Raw genomic sequence first — 16,845 nt, forward strand, 5'->3', positions numbered from 1 at the left:
TATTCCATGTCTTCTTTGTAGGGGACACATTATTGTAAAGTTTTATTTTAGCATCAGAGTGGCTTTACCATGAAGACTACATAATGCATGTTTTTGGAAAGATCTGCCAAAGTAGGACCTCTTGCCAGTCAAATCCTTCAACCATCACCTTAAGTCTACAGCTAGCCATCTTTGGAATCACGGTTGTTTCAGGCTGAAAAGATCTGATTTTTTTCTCTCCTATTCTTGCAGAGTTTTTCGATGATTTCTCTGAGGGGAGGGAATGTGTCAACTGTGGAGCGATGTCCACCCCTCTGTGGAGAAGGGATGGTACAGGCCACTATCTGTGCAATGCCTGCGGGCTTTACCACAAGATGAACGGAATCAACCGCCCATTGATCAAGCCTCAACGAAGGCTGGTAAGATTCTTTAGGGGTTTTGTATTTATTTAAAGTGTATATAAAGCCAATGGAGGGTCCCAACACACCAACGGAGTGTTGAAGGGTTTTCAGTGCTGCGTCTTGGGTGATTTACTCTGTTTACCCTACCAATAATTGTTACCACGACTGAAATTGAGGGATAATCCAACTTTTCCAGCTATTATCAGAACAAGGACTGAGGGTAAACTTCCCAGTTGGGGCACCTGTTGAAGTAACAATTGTCTAAGAGATTTACTTTGCTTTGGAGAGATTTCCCCCCAGTTCTTGTTGTGTCTACAGGAAGTGAAGGGAAATCTCCCCAATGGGACTCACATGGCAAATGTTGAAAGTGTAATCCTCCCTTACTGTACCCAAAATGTTTTGCAAGTTTTGCTATAAAAACTGCAAGACAGTGTAGCAGCAGCTAGTCATTATCTTACTGACCTGGATCAAGAATGCAGAAAGTCAGAAATGCTGACCTGCACACTTGTCCCAGTTCAGCAACTCAATGGCAGTGGTGGCCTCCATATTTATCAGTAGATGTTCCCCAAGTTTCCAGAGCTTTTTGAGTCTTCATAGTTATCTAAAGTTCTATATACTGTATATTTAATAAAACCAGAGACTCTCGAATTTAACATTTGCAATTCAAATAAAAAAGCTGAGAATACGTTCATGTCGGCTGCTTTTACATTATGCAATCATTCCAGCTGCTGTCATAGGATGGTAATCGGTATTGGCAAGTACTTGAAAAAAGTATCGTACTTGTCCTAAAAAAGTGGTATGGGGACAACTCTAGTTATAATGCATGGTGTGATTCTGTAATTCAGGATGAAATGGTGGGTGCCAGACACTTTTTGAATGCAAAGAGATTTATTATCTCTTGGACAGAACTGTGAGAGAGAAGGTTAGGGCCAGGACACCATTAGGTAGGTGCAATGATAACTGGCAGACTGCGAGACTTCTATAGGCAGACAGCTATACCGGTGAAGGCCTCCAGCCAGACACCGTTTCTGTATAGGTAGGACCGCTGTCTCCTATGGCAGCAATCTTGTAGCAGTTACTAACAGTAGTTGTATTCAACTATTGGCAACACAAACAGTTCTCTTTACTCCACAGTCACTCACTATGGATCTTTACTCAACGAACTCCCAGTCTTTCACTAGACTTTGGATCCACTAGCCACTGAATCCCCTGAGCTCTTCCACTTTTAGCACTCAGTATTTTCCTCAAGCGTCACCCCCAGTTTCCTGCTGGGTCCCTGGCTTGGCACTCACAGATACTGTTCAAGCGCCACCCCCGCTGACACGCTAGGTTCCTGGCTTTGCACTCACTGATGCTCCACAAGCGTCAACTCTGCTGTCCCGCTGGGTCCCTGCTTTGGCACTTGCTGAAGTTTTCTCACTTTTTCACCATCCTCGGCTGGTGAGAAGTCTGCTCTGGTACTGTCCGCAGCTTACTCACAGTGGTCCCTGGTAACAAGGTGGATGGTCCCGTAGTGGCGACAGCTTCCCCTCTACCTCCGACCACAGCTGGTTCCCTGGCCGGTGGAACCACTACTTATGGTTGGGCTACAAGTCCGCAGTCCCAACCCTGCACTGCTTCTCCTGCTTCTGGATAGGCCCTCAGACAGCCTATAGCAGTCAGATGTCCCCGGGATAGGCCTCTGGCTTCCAACCTAGCAGCCCGAGGCAGCATAACACACGTCCACCCTGACAACCATCCAGGTGGCACGGAACCCCGATCACCTGACTCCACCCAAATAAATAGGCTCTCCCAGCAGGCCAAGGGACCAAAGAAAATCCCTGCCCATTGGCTGAGACACCATTCATTCATAATCTGTCCTTGCTATGCCCTTCTCTTATCCATTGTCACCAGCTATAATGCCACCTAGTGACAGAAGTGACGCAATTACAGAATTAGGGGGAAATCAATTGATCTCCTAATAATTGGCCAAGGCAACTATCACCTGGCAACTACATTTAATAGCAGCCCTGCCTAAACATCAGGGTGCTACACAGTCATGTCAGCTACTGTAATAGAATGTAGTCACCTGCCCTTACAGAATGCAGTCATTCCAGCTGCTGTTACAGAATGCAGTCATTCCAGCTGCTGTTACAGAATGCCGTAATTTCAGCTGCTGTTACAGAATGTAGTCTTTCCAGCTGCTGTTACAGAATGTAGTAATTCCAGTTGCTGTTACAGAATTTAGTCATTCCAGCTGTTGTTACAGAATTTAGTAATTCCAGCTACTTTCACAGAATGCCGTCATTCCAGCTGCTGTCACAGAATGCAGTCATTTCAGCAGCTGTCACAGAATGCAGTCATTTCAGCTGCTGTCACAGAATGCAGTCATTCCAGCTGCTGTCACAGAATGCAGTCATTCCAGCTGCTGTTACAGAATGCAGTCATTCCAGCTGCTGTCACAGAATGCAGTCATTCCAGCTGCTGTCACAGAATGCAGTCATTCCAGCTGCTGTTGCAGAATTTAGTCATTCCAGCTACTTTCACAGAATGCAGTCGTTCCAGCTGCTATTACAGAATGCAGTTATTACAACTGTTGTCACAAAATGCGGTAATTCCAGCTGATGTTACAGAATGCAGTAATTCCAGCTGATGTTACAGAATGCAGTAATTCCAGCTGATGTTACAGAATGCAGTAATTCCAGCTGATGTTACAGAATGAAGTAATTCCAGCTGATGTTACAAAATGCAGTAATTCCAGCTGATGTTACAGAATGCAGTAATTCCAGCTGATGTTACAGAATGCAGTAATTCCAGCTGATGTTACAGAATGCAGTAATTCCAGCTGATGTTACAGAATGCTGTAATTACAGCTGATGTTACAAAATGCAGTAATTACAGCTGATGTTACAGAATGCTGTAATTTCAGCTGCTGTTGCAAAATGCAGTAATTTCAGTTGTTGTTGAATGCCGTAATTTCAGCTGCCTCGTACAGAATGCCCTCATTTCAGCTGCTGTTCTAGAATGCAGTAATTTCAGCTGCTGCTAAAGAATGCAGGCATTCTAGCTGTTGTTACATAATGCAGTAATTTCAGCTGCTGTTACAAAATGCCCTCATTTCAGCTGCTGTTACATAATGCAGTCATTCCAGCTGCTGTTACAGAATGCAGTAATTCCAGCTGCTGTTACAGAATGTAGTAATTTTAGCTGCTGTTACAGAATGCATTCATTCCAGCTGCTGTTACAGAATGCATTAATTCCAGCTGCTGTTACAGAATGCATTAATTCCAGCTGCTGTTACAGAATGCAGTCATTCCAGCTGCTGTTGCAAAATGCAGTCATTCCAGCTGCTGTCACAGAATGTAGTCATTCCAGCTACTTTCACAGAATGCCATAATTTCAGCTGTTTTTTCAGAATGCTGTAATTTCAGCTGCTGTTACAGAGTGTCGTACTTTCAGCTGCTGTTACAGAATGCAGTAATTTTAGCTGTTGTTACAGAATACCATCATGTCAGTTGCTGTTACAGAATGCTGTCATTCCAGCTGCTGTCACATAATGCCTCCATTACAGCTGCTGTCACAGAATGGCATCATTACAGCTGCTGTCACAAAATGTAGTCATTCCAGCTGCTGTCACAGAATGCAGCCATGCCAACTGGAATGATGTGAGTTGCTGACTACATATCTGTAGAAGAAGACTGATATTTGTCAGTCGCTCTCAGTTGGCTCTCATACAGAATCTCCTCCCTAGTAGCATGGCAAAGCGTTTGTAATGGGGTGAAAGGGAGCACAATGCAGATACCATATCTACCTACGTATAAACCCTACAGCCATATCAAGTCTGCTGCTCACATTAGCAGTCCAGAGCCTTTGATAAACATCAACGTCAATCTGCGACTCGCTCTTTAAACATAACTCCATATTTGATAAGAAATGCAAAAAACTCTCTGATGGTTACGATAAACACTTTTCACTTCCTTCTCTGCTAATAACACGTTCGACCTAAATTCATGAAAGCACAGCAGATTCCTTGGACAACTAGGAAAACAAGTCCAGGAGGAAGTGAACACGGGGCTATGGGGACATCCTGAGATTCATTTACTGTATGTCAGCAGATACGGGGAGCCATAAAGTGTATGCCAGGTCTATGATGGAGGTTATACGTGACTGTGGCGGGGTGATAACACTTTCCTTAGCGAGTATTGCTATTTTATAATAACAATATAAAAATGGGGAGGACCATTTTAAACGTAGTAGTTTGATGTGGCTACAAAAGATGAAAACCTTAATACCCCTTTCTTTTTTTTTTTTTTTTTTTGCTGTATGTGTCTCATTAAGAAGATTTTCCTTCACTTCCTATTCCGTATATTGAACAGGAAGTGAGGATATCTCTTACACAGCTGTCAGAGGAACAAGTGTCCCCATTGGAAGATTTCTTCTGAAATCCCATGCTGGTGACAACTCAGAATTTTTGATGTCTTCACTTTTATTCTCAGTGACACTGGTTATCAGGGCAATTACAGAGAGTGTGAATCAATTTAACCTCTTCCTGCCCAGATCTCAGACTCCATTCACACTTGTATGACTCCAAAGTTGCTCTGACTTTGCAGTGCAACTATGGATGGGTGCAACTTGGATACGACTTTGGCTTCGACCATTTACAATGGACAACTGTTGCATTGTATAACATTCAGGTCCGACTTTCATGCAACTTCTGAGGGTTTGCATTGAAGTCTATGGCCCTCAAGTTGCATGAAAGTCGGACCAAAGTAGTGCCTGAACTACTTTGAAGTTGCTGCAACTTTAAGTCGCTTATATATGATCAGTTATCATTGGAAAACAGGGGGGAACAACCTGTCACGCAACTTTGATGTCCAAAGCTGCATGACAAGTCGCGCAAGTGTGAATGGAACCTTAACTAGGCTATTATGCCTGGGGGGGTCTGCCTGATCATGTGACCACTGTCATTGGCTGTCACAGTGATCGAATGATCGGGAGCCAACCCTGCCATCTCCTAATCAATACTAGAGACCAGGAGCTGTCTCTCTGTGCTGAGAACATGCAGTGAGAGCACTCTCCATATTAATCTCTGCCACCCATAGATGCATATGTGTGCGGTGTAGGTGTTAAAGCGCTCCCTCTTTGCCAGTGCACATACACTATATTAGTAAAAGTATTGGGACGCCTGCCTTTACACGCGCATGAACTTTAATGGCATCCCAGTCTTAGTCCGTAGGGTTCAATATTGAGTTGGCCCACCCTTTGCAGCTATAACAGCTTCAACTCTTCTGGCAAGGCTGTCCACAAGGTTTAGGAGGGTGTCTATGGGGATGTTTGATCATTCTTCTAGAAGTGCATTTGTGAGGTCGGGCACTGATATTGGATGAGAAGGCCTGACTCACAGTCTCCGCTCTAATTCATCCCAAAGGTGTTCTATTGGGTTGAGGTCAGTCAAGTTCCTCCACCCCAAACTTACTCATCCATGTCTTTATGGACCTTGCTTTGTGCACTGGTCCATATCATTTGGTGGAGGGGGGATTATGGTGTGGGCTTGTTTTTCAAGGGTTGGGCTTGGCCCCTTAGTTCCAATGAAGGGAACTCTTCAAGCATCAGCATACCAAGACATTTCGGGCAATTTCATGCTCCCAACTTTGTGGGAACAGTTTGGGGATGGCCCCTTCCTGTTCCAACATGACTGTGCACAAAGAAAGGTCCATAAAGACATGGATGAGCGAGTTTGGGTTGGAGAAACTTGACTGGCCTACACAGAGTCCTGACCTCAACCCGATAGAACACCTTTGGAATGAATCGTCCAACATCAGTGCCTGACCTCACAAATGCACTTCTGGAAGAATGATCAAACATTCCCATGGACACACTTCTAAACCTTGTGGACAGCCTTCCCAGAAGAGTTGAAGCTGTTATAGCTGCAAAGGGTGGGCCAACTCAATATTGAACCCTACGGACTAAGACTGGGATGCCATTAAAGTTCACGTGCGTGTAAAGGCAGGTGTCCCAATACTTTTGGTAATATAGTGTATGTGTACCGTGGGTGGCAAGCGGTTAAGGGGGGACACTGACTGCACTAAAAATCTGTGACCAGACAAAAAATAGGGGGTGCCGCTCAAGGCTCTTGCTGGATCTTCTCTTGTAGTACACTGGGAGTGTTGGCAAGGACAGAGCCCACCCCAGCTCCAATGATACAAGAGGCAAAAAAGGGTCACATTACAGCAAGACCCTTTGGACATGTGAAATGACAGCCTCAGCCTGGGCTCCAGTCAAGCCATGCCTCCCAACGCATTTCATCCCTTCTCCAGAGCTTAATCATGAGGATAAGCTCCGGGGCGGAGTGAAATGCGTTGGGGGCATGGCTTGGCTGGAACCCAGGCTGAGGCTGTCATTTCACATATCCACAGGGTCTTGCTGTAATGTGCGGCGCATAGGACCTTTTTTGGTCTCTTGGCACTAAATACCTGACAGGGGTTCTAACCTCCTCACAGCTCAATTCAAAGCTGAAAAAAAGTTTTGCCTTTATACTTTAGTATTTCAATCTTGGGGATACATTGCCACCTAGTGGCCAATACTATTAATGTTGTAATTGTTATTGTAGTACTATAAAACAACAATTTGGGCATTAAGGGAAGGTGCTCTGCTTTATTCTACACAAATGCATTGGGGTAGAATTCAGAGTGACTGGCAATGAACATATATAGAGGGTTGTAGCCTGGTGAGGCAACATGCGATAAAAGATGGCTTTTAACATGTCATAGCATGCCAACAAAGGTCTAAATCCTGCCTCAGTGTTCCATATATAGTTATTTAGTGACAACATGTTCCCATATTGTATTGAAATCACATTCCTCAAGATGTTTTATTGGTCGCACAACATAAATGTTAAAGGTCTACCTCTATGGGGCCACATTTTAAATTGAAGGGCTTCTTTAAAAAATTAAATTAAACCTTAAAATGTGATAATAAAATACAATCTAAATAAATAACATTTCTAACATTAAAAAGAAAAGTTCTCAACCCACCCAGAAAAGTCCAAATAATTAATGGAATACATTTAAAGAGAAATCAGAGATTTGAAGAGGGTTGGGACTTTAATTGACCTGATCCTAAAATTCTAAATTCTAAAAGCTTTCTAATCACATTTTAAATTGAAGGGGTCTGCAGGCAATTCTCAGCCACTGTAGTAACCACAGCTACAGGGACATCATTTTGTTGGATTGTAAAGGATTATAGATTTCTTTAAGTATATATATATATATATATATATATATATATATATATATATATATATATATATATATATATATATACATATAGATATAGATATCTTTCCATGTGACTACACTGAAGAAATTACACTTTACTACAATGTAAAGTAGTGAGTGTACAGCTTGTATAACAGTGTAATTTTTCTGTCCCCTCAAAATAACTCAAAACATAGCCATTAATGTCTAAACCACTGGCAACAAAAGTGAGTAGAATACACCCCTAAGTAAAAATGTCCAAATTTGGCCCAAAGTGTCAATATTATGTGTGGCCACCATTATTTTCCAGCACTACCTTAACCCTCTTGGGCATGGAGTTCACCAGAGCTTCACACGTTGCCACTGGAGTCCTCTTCCACTCCTCCATGACGACATCACGGAGATGGTGGATGTTAGAGACCTTGCGCTCCTCCACATTCCGTTTGAGGATGCCCCACAGATGCTCAATAGGGTTTAGGTCTGGAGACATGCTTGGCCAGTCCATCACCTTTACCCTAGACCATGACACTCCCACCACCATGCTTGTCTGTAGGCAAGACACACTTGTCTTTGTACTCCTCACCTGGTTGCCGCCACACACGCTTGACACCATCTGAACCAAATAAGTTTATCTTGGTCTTATCAGGCCACAGGACATGGTTCCAGTAATCCATGTCCTTAGTCTGCTTGTCTTCAGCAAACTGTTTGTGGGCTTTCTTGTGCATCATCTTTAGAAGGGGCTTCCTTCTGGGATGACAGCCATGCAGACCAATTTGATGCAGTGTATGGTCTGAACACTGATAGGCTGACCCCCCACCCCTCAGAGACTTCTTTGCCATGAGGTGCCATGTTAAACTTCCAGTGACCAGTATGAGAGAGTGAGAGCGATAACACCAAATTTAACACACCTGCTCCCTATTCACACTTGAGACCTTGTAACACTAATCAGTCACATAACACCGGACATTTTCACTTAGGGGTGTACTCACTTTTGTAGTGAACACACTGCTTGTCTTCAGCAAACTGTTTGTGGGCTTTCTTCTGCATCACCTTTAGAAGAGGCTTCCTTCTGGGACAAAAGCCATGCAGACCAATTTGATGCAGTGTGCGGCGTATGGTCTGAGCACTGACAGGCTGACCCCCCACCCCTTCAACCTCTGCAGTAATGCTGGCAGCACTCATACATCTATTTCTCAAAGACAACCTCTGGATATGACGCTGAGCACATGTACTCAACTTCTTTGGTGGAACCTGTCCTGTTAAACCACTGTATGGTCTTGGCCACCGTGCTGCAGCTCTGTTTTAGGGTCTTGGAAATATTCTTATAGCCTAGGCCATCTTTATGTAGAGCAGATGCTCAGAGATTTATTTGCCATGAGGTTCCATGTTGAACTTCCAGTGACCAGTATGAGAGAATGAGAGTGATAACACCAAATTTAACACACCTGCTCCCCATTCACACATGAGACCTTGTAACACTAATAAGTCACATGACATCGGAGAGGGAATATGGCTAATTGGGCCCAATTTGGACTTTTCACTTAGGGGTGTACTAACTTTTGTTGCCAGCGGTTTAGACATTAATGGCTGTGTGTTGAGTTATTTTGAGGGGACAGTAAATTTACATTGTTATACAAGCTGTACACTCACTACTTTACATTGTAGCAAAGTGTCATTTCTTCAGTGTTGTCACAAGAAAATATATAATAAAATATTTACAATAATGTGAGGGGTGTACTCACTTTTGTGAGATACTGTATATACTGTATGTCAGGAGTAGCAGAGTTTGGCTGTTCCTCACCCAGTTTTAAAGTGATACTAAAATCTTGTTTCTTTTTCTATAAAAATAACTAACATGTTATACTTACCTCCTCTGTGCAGTGGTTTTGCACAGAGCAGCCCCGATCCTACCCTTCTCGGGTCCCTTGCTGGCACTTCTGGCCCCCCTTAAAGCCTTCTTACTTTACAGCATTTCTTCACACCTGCTCAAACCTTTTGCATGGTAGTGTGTGTGTATATATATATATATATATATATATATATTTTTTTTTTTTTTTTTTTGACTACTTTTCTATCCCACACTTGGCTGATTTAGAAAAATCTGAATTGAATTTATTTTTACAAGCTCTAATAATGTAACGTCTCTCTTTTTCCAGTCCGCCTCCCGCCGTGTTGGTCTCTCCTGTGCCAACTGTCATACTTCCACCACGACACTATGGCGCCGCAATGCAGAGGGGGAGCCTGTATGCAATGCCTGTGGACTCTATATGAAACTTCACGGTGTACCCAGACCGCTAGCAATGAAAAAGGAAGGCATACAGACAAGGAAACGTAAACCAAAGAACCTCGGCAAAGCTAAAACCCCCTCAGGTAGATATAATGCAATCATAGATCAACTGCTGTAACACACAATATGAAATATGCCATTAGAATGAAACTTATTGCTGAGGATTACTATGGCAGCCCTCAGCATGGGATGGCATTCTTTGGCTGTGCCTAGTTTCAATGATTGTCTTTAAAGAGACCCTGTCACCAACTTGCTAGAAAATGGCTTCTCCAGGAAAAGTCACTTCTTTTGAACAGACCCCTCCTTCCTTGCATGTCATAACCCTATCCTCTTGTTGGGCTGTCTACTTGCTGTCTGCGCTGGCCCAGCTCCTCTGCCTTTCCTCCCACCTCCCTTCATAACCTTTTATGTAGCTGTCGGGAGGAGTGAAGGGCTATAAGAGTGCCACTTGAGTGAGAACTGAGTCTGCTTGAGCTGTAGACATCACATTCAAGATGGCTGGGCCCAGCAGCAGTCCCAGGGATTTTGAACGTCTACACATGGGAAGCTTTACAGGTAAATTACATGAATAAAATACATTTAATATACATATAATTCTATGGAAATATTTTTGTTAAAATGAATGGTCTGGTGACAGGGTCTCATTAGGTATGGAAGTCTGTTGATGTTGGGTAACTGAAAGCACGTTTAGATGCTGTAGCCAATGTTATCTTCCTAACGAACATAACTTGTATTCAGATCCCTGCAGCTTGCTTACTAAGTGTTTTTGTGGACCTTCTTTATCCTAGGACCAAACGGCAGCGATAACCTCACTCCTTCCACCAGCTCCACCAACTCCACGACAGGAGAGGACCTGCGCCCCATTAAGATTGAACCCGGACTGTCTCCTCAATATGGACACTCTACTTCTATATCTCAGGTGCAATACCACTTCATACAAAACTGATAGCATGTGTCCCTCTAATAGTGGTAGTCAACACCACTGGGATGTCACTCGGTCTGAACTAATTAAAACATGTCCATCATGTGTATTACAGCTGAACACCAGACAACTATATCAATTAAACTTTTAATTGAGTTTACAGTAATCAAAATGGCATCACCCTGTCAAGTTTTTTTTGTTTATTATTGACTGTAACAAAGCAGCCAGCACTACAAAAGTAAACCCTTCGTTTTTTACAGAGGTCATAGATGGAAAAAAAAAAAATAGACCTAACAGCATTGACATTTCAAATGTCACAAAGGTTCCTTTCTCAAGTATCAACTTGAGAAAGGGCAAAAATGTGAATTAAAGCGTCACACCTCTACTAAAAGGTCCAGATATAACTTTATTCTGTTAAGGATCAGAAGACAATCAAGGGTTTCCATTGCATTTGGGAGGGATGGGGGTCAAAAACAACCTCTACCTCAGGGCTTGAGAACACTGCTTGTAGACTAGATGTGAACTGGACCTTTAATTGTATTTTTTCCAGAATGATTGTCTGCACTGTCTGGCTACTGTTTTCATTGCCCCCCTGATACAATTCAGAATGACTCAGCCAATGGCTGAGTGCGCTGATCGGTGTGTTCTGGCGGAAGGGGAGGGGGTCCCTTTATCAGAACACAATACCTCAGCGGGGAGTTCGCTGTACTAACACTGATTTGTCAGGCCGGCCATATATGGTTCAAATCTCGGCCGATTCAGCAGGAACCTCCTGAGATTCAAACCGTCAATTGGTAGGCTATTGCTTAGTCAACTTGGGTACAACCAACCTGCCAGGTTCTCTTGCGATTGGCGCTAGTAGCTGCTATTGATAATCACTGTCTTCTCCCAGTGGGGACAGCTCCCCCTGCCGGGAGAAGATGATGGCCTCACAGGAGGGATTTTCGCATCAACACTGTGTTGATGTCCGTGGTTGCAGGAAAAAAATTTGCTCCGTGTATGGCTGGCCTTAGTACAGAATCTCCTCCAGAGCTCTTTGGGTTTTTTTTTTTTTTTTTACTGGGTTGAAAAAAAAAAAAAATTATAGTGTGAACTAGGCTTTATATCACCCCAGCCCAGCCAATTAAGATGGCTAAAGACTCAAGACTCCATAAAAAGACTAAAGAAAAATGGAAGCACCAACAACGGAAAACTAAGGAGATCATAGAGGGCACTCTACAATGTAAGAGTGTCACATTATGCAATATGCTGTGCATACTTGCACATTATGATATAAGCTCCTTGGGGCCAATAAGCTCCTCTGTTGCTTCCATTTTTTTCTCGGTCTTATTTTGGGATCTTTAGTCTTCAGCTGTCTTGGCCAGGATGATGTATTGGCATGCATACGCACAGGAGTTCATTCATCCTGTTATGCAGCACTTTCTCCCAGCATCTGTAACACTATGAAGCACAGAGAAAGGAAAGACAGCTAAGGGGTGGAATTTTTTAGAGTTGCTTGGTGTCCCCACATACATTATATTAATATTAAGTTGGCCCACCCTTTGCAGCTATAACAGCTACAACTCTTCTTGGAAGGCTGTCCACATTCTTCCAGAAGTGCATTTGTGAGGTCACAAAGCAAGGTCCATAAAGACATGGATGAGCGAGTTTGGGGTGAAGGAACTTGACTGGTCTGAACAAAGTCCTGACCTCAACCCGATAGAACACCTTTGGGATGAATTAGAGCGGAGACTGCGAGCCAGGCCTTCTCATCCAACATCAGTGCCTGACCTCACAAATGCTCTTCTGGAAGAATGGTCAAACATTCCCATAGACACACTTCTAAACCCTGTGGACAGCCTTGCCAGAAGAGTTGAAGCTGTTATAGTTGCAAAGGGTGGGCCAACTCAATATTGAACCCTACAGACTAAGACTGAGATGCCATTAAGTTCACGTGCGTGTCATGATACTTTGGGGCAGGTGTCCCAATACTTTTGACAATATAGTGTATATTAATAAGTTTTCTACGTTTCAAATCATGTTTTCATTTTAATTGATCTTTTTATATATTCGTACCTTCCAGGCATCTCCACTATCTGCTCTTACAAGCCATGGACCATCTATTCATTCAATGGCAGGTCTTAAACTCTCTCCGCAGACCCACCATTCAATCAACACATCTCCACAAGTCAGCTCCAAACACGACTCCTGGAATAACCTGGTGTTAGCGTGAGGCCGTCCAGGCACCTCTGACACTTCCTAATGTCACTTGAACAGTGGGCTTCGCAAACAATGACTAGTATTTTTTTCCTAGGCAAATAATTATATCCAACAACTACCACTCTGAAAATAGAAAAAAAAAATTGCAAGCTCTCAAGAGACTTAGAAAGTTGCGATAGAATTTGAACTATTAGAGTAAAAATAAAAATAATTTAATGTCTCTTCTACTAGCAAAGAACCGTTTATAAACTGGACAGTATTTAACGTTTATGGCTTGGAAGGTTTTACAGCTTCTGGCAAGGCGACCCAACGTCACCAAAGTCACACCAGCAAGGGATACAATCTTCGATGTGAAACACTGGAAGTGGCTGGAAGATTTTTTTTTTAGTACCTTTGCTAGTGAAAATTTGCAAAAAAAAAAAAAAAAATTTTTTACAAGAAGAATAAACTATATTTAATCAAGAGGGGGGACGCTGATTTTTTTTTTTTCCGCTGCTGAGTGCATTTTCAAAATCATCATCACTTGTTGGTGTGGACTTTCTCCTTATCAACATTCATATTTTGTGTTCTTTGGCAAAAAAAGAAAAAAAAAATGTGGATCTGGTTTGTATTTTTATGTTCTACACTTCCGAGATGATTGTAGACTTTTCTGTAATGCCTTTAAAAAAAAAAAAAGTTTGTGTCTTACAACTAGACTCTGGAATGATGTTTTGGGGAAAAAAAAACATTTTCTCAAATTGAAACCAGATTTAGCTGTCATGCCAGTTATTATTTTAGGTTAATTCATTGATTGCCATGGAAAAAAAAAAATTTCAACTAGAAACCAGACTTACAGGTAGCTGCCATGCCAAGTTAATACTTCAAGTTAATTCACTGATCGTATATTGGATATTTTTACCTGTAAATAAACACAGGAAAACCATAAATCCCAGCTAAATCTCAAAATCGTTGGAATATATTGCAAGTTTGTAATATATTGCAAGGTGTTATTTAAGTATGATTGACTTTGTAAACTGTTGTATAAAATTAGAGTTGAACTTTTCAATGTATTTAAAATATAAAAAGAAACATACGCTTGATTCCATTATTATGTTATGATGTCCATGTCATTGTGTTCTGACAGTTGGCTGCAGTTTACAAATGGCTTGTTGCGGAAGGGTTTAGCTGTAACACCAACACTGCCACCTACAATGTCTACAGTACTACACTCCATTTGTTCAGATGCCTTTTGACTATTGTGCAACAAATAAATATAGAAATATAGATGAGTAATGGCAGAAAAAAAAGTGGTCCATGGAGTCTGCCCAATTTTTTTAACTTTTTTTTTTTTTTTATTACTTTTATGTCCGAGTATAGATCTGTGTTTGTCCCAAGCATGTCTGAATTCACTTACAGTTGACTGACTCATTACCTCTGCTGGAATTCTATTTCAAGTGGCAACTCTTTTGGTAAAATAATACTGTACATTCTAAGTCAGCCCATACATTAGTCATTTTTTTTGGTCCAACTAAAAAATAACCAGATTCCCCCCATTTACAAACCGATGTAGATGGGGGAATCCCTCCCGCTGAGTCTTTATATTCTGACACCAGGGAGACTTCCCCCTCCATCAGAATACACAGATGAGCCGGCAGTACTGATCTGTCGATAAAAACCCAACAGGCTGGTTGCCGAATTTCGATCCATATATGGCCGGCTTAAGATTAGTATTGAACTTTCCTCGTACTAGTTTGAGGAATCAGGACCTCGTTTTGCAACAGCTGGAGGTCCGCTAATTACATATCCCTGCTCTAGAGATAACTAAAGCTCTATATAGAGCAGGTGTCATTAAATAGTGGACCGCGGTTCAGACATGGACCGAGTGACAGTCCCTTAATGCAGTGTTTCTCAACTCCAGTCCTCAAGGCGCCCCAACAGGTCATGTTTTCAGGATTTCCCACAGATGAAACGGCTGTGATAATTACTAAGGCAGTGAAGTTGATCAAATCACCTGTGCAAAATAATGGAAATCCTGAAAACATGACCTGTTGGGGCGCCTTGAGGACTGGAGTTGAGAAACACTGCCTTAATGTATTTACAGGTTTCCATCATGTCTGCCCTTTCCTTTCTTTCTGCAAGACTGTACATATTAAGTTCCTGAAGTGTATTATTTCCTGATATGTTTTTCTTTTACCTCTCAGACCTTTCACCATTTTTGTTGGCCATCTCTGGACCCGTTCTATCTTATCAATATCTTTTTGTAAGTGAGGTCTCCAGAACTGGACACAATATTCTAAATGAGGTCTTATTAAAGATCGATATAGAGGAATCAGGACCCTTTTCCTCCTGCTGGTGATCCCACTAGTGATAACTAAAAATCTATATTGGGGAATCGGGACCTCCTTCCTACTGCTGGTGATCCCTCTAGTGATATTTAAAGGTCTATTTAGGGGAATCAGGACCTTGTCTCTCCTGCTGGGGGTCACTCTAGTGCTAATTAAAGGTCTATGTAGGGGATCAGGGCCTTGTTTCTCCTGCTGGGGATCCCGCTAGTGATAATTAAAGGTCTATATAGGGGAATCAGGACCTTGTTCCTCCTGCTGGTGATCCCTCTAGTGATAATTAAAGGTCTGTATAGGGGAATCAGGACCTTGTTCCTCCTGCTGGTGATCCCTCTAGTGATAATTAAAGGTCTATGTAGGGGAATCAGGGCCTTGTTTCTCCTGCTGGTGATCCCTCTAGTGATAATTAAAGGTCTGTATAGGGGAATCAGGAGCTTGTTCTTTTTGCTAATGATCCATCTAGTGATATTTAAAGGTCTATATAGTGGAATTAGGACCTCGTTCCTCCTGCTGATGATCCCTCTAATGATAATTAAAGATCTATATAGGGGAATCAGGACCTTTTTCCTCCTCTAGTGATAACTAAAGCTATATAAGCAGGTGTCATCAAATAGTGGACTGTCGTTCAGACATGGACCGAGTGACAGTCCTGTCTGGAGCGCAGGCACAGCACTTAACAGCCTGAGTGGACTCCTCGCCTGCCCACCCCATCCGCTGCTGCTGTTAAACTTGCAGCAGGGCACAGGGTAAGAGATGCATATGGCCGGCTTAAGATTCGTTTTGAACTTTCCTCCCACTAGTTTGAGGTCATATCCCTGTGTTCTTTATCTTGGCTTCATATTGAAAAAGCTGCCTTCCTGAACATTATCAACCCCTTAATGTATTTACAGGTTTCAATCATGTCTCCCCTTTCCCTTCTTTCTTCAAGACTGTACATATTAAGTTCCTGATAATTTTGTTTATCTTTCCGACCTTTCACCATTTTTGTTGCCTGTTTCTGGACCCATTCTATCTTATCATTAAGAACTGGACACAATAATCTAAATTAGGTCTAATTAAATATCCATATAGAGGAATCAGGACCTCCTTCCTCCTGCTGGTGATCCCTCTAGTGATAATTAAAGCTCTACATAGGGGAATCCGGACCTTGTTCCTCCTGCTGGTGATCCCTCTAGTGATAATTAAAGGTCTATATAGGGGGATCAGGACCTCGTTCCTCCTGGTGGTGATCCCTCTAGTGATAATTAAAGGTCTTTATAGGGGATCAGGACCTTGTTCCTCCTGCTGGTGATCCCTCTAGTGATAATTAAAGTGTTTGTTAACCCCCCCCCAAAAAAAAGAGATTCTGGTCCCTTAAAGCAGGTTAAACAGCAAAGTGCTTGTGCTGTGTAATCTGTCCCCTCTAAGCTGTAAAAAAAACCTGGCTGAACCTTTCACTTCATGTATCCCCCTCTGTGTGCTGACCACAAAAATTAGGGCTGCTGAGCCCTGACCACCGCAG

General features: G+C 42.4%; 1 protein-coding gene across 3 annotated transcripts in view; it reads left to right on the top strand.

The window, feature by feature from the left end:
- Positions 1-13,846, top strand: part of GATA4 (GATA binding protein 4) — a 161,776-nt gene extending 147,930 nt beyond the window's left edge. For all 3 annotated transcript variants that reach the window (XM_073625139.1, XM_073625138.1, XM_073625137.1), the window contains 4 exons: positions 232-398; positions 9,772-9,985; positions 10,691-10,821; positions 12,887-13,846. In XM_073625139.1, the coding sequence (XP_073481240.1) occupies positions 232-398; positions 9,772-9,985; positions 10,691-10,821; positions 12,887-13,036 (662 nt within the window). In that variant the 3' untranslated portion in view covers positions 13,037-13,846. The remainder of the gene's footprint in view (positions 1-231; positions 399-9,771; positions 9,986-10,690; positions 10,822-12,886) is intronic.
- The last annotated feature ends 2,999 nt before the right edge of the window (positions 13,847-16,845 follow it).

The sequence above is a fragment of the Aquarana catesbeiana genome, linkage group LG04, assembly GCF_042186555.1.
Source record: "Aquarana catesbeiana isolate 2022-GZ linkage group LG04, ASM4218655v1, whole genome shotgun sequence".
Classification (NCBI taxonomy): Eukaryota; Metazoa; Chordata; class Amphibia; order Anura; family Ranidae; genus Aquarana; species Aquarana catesbeiana.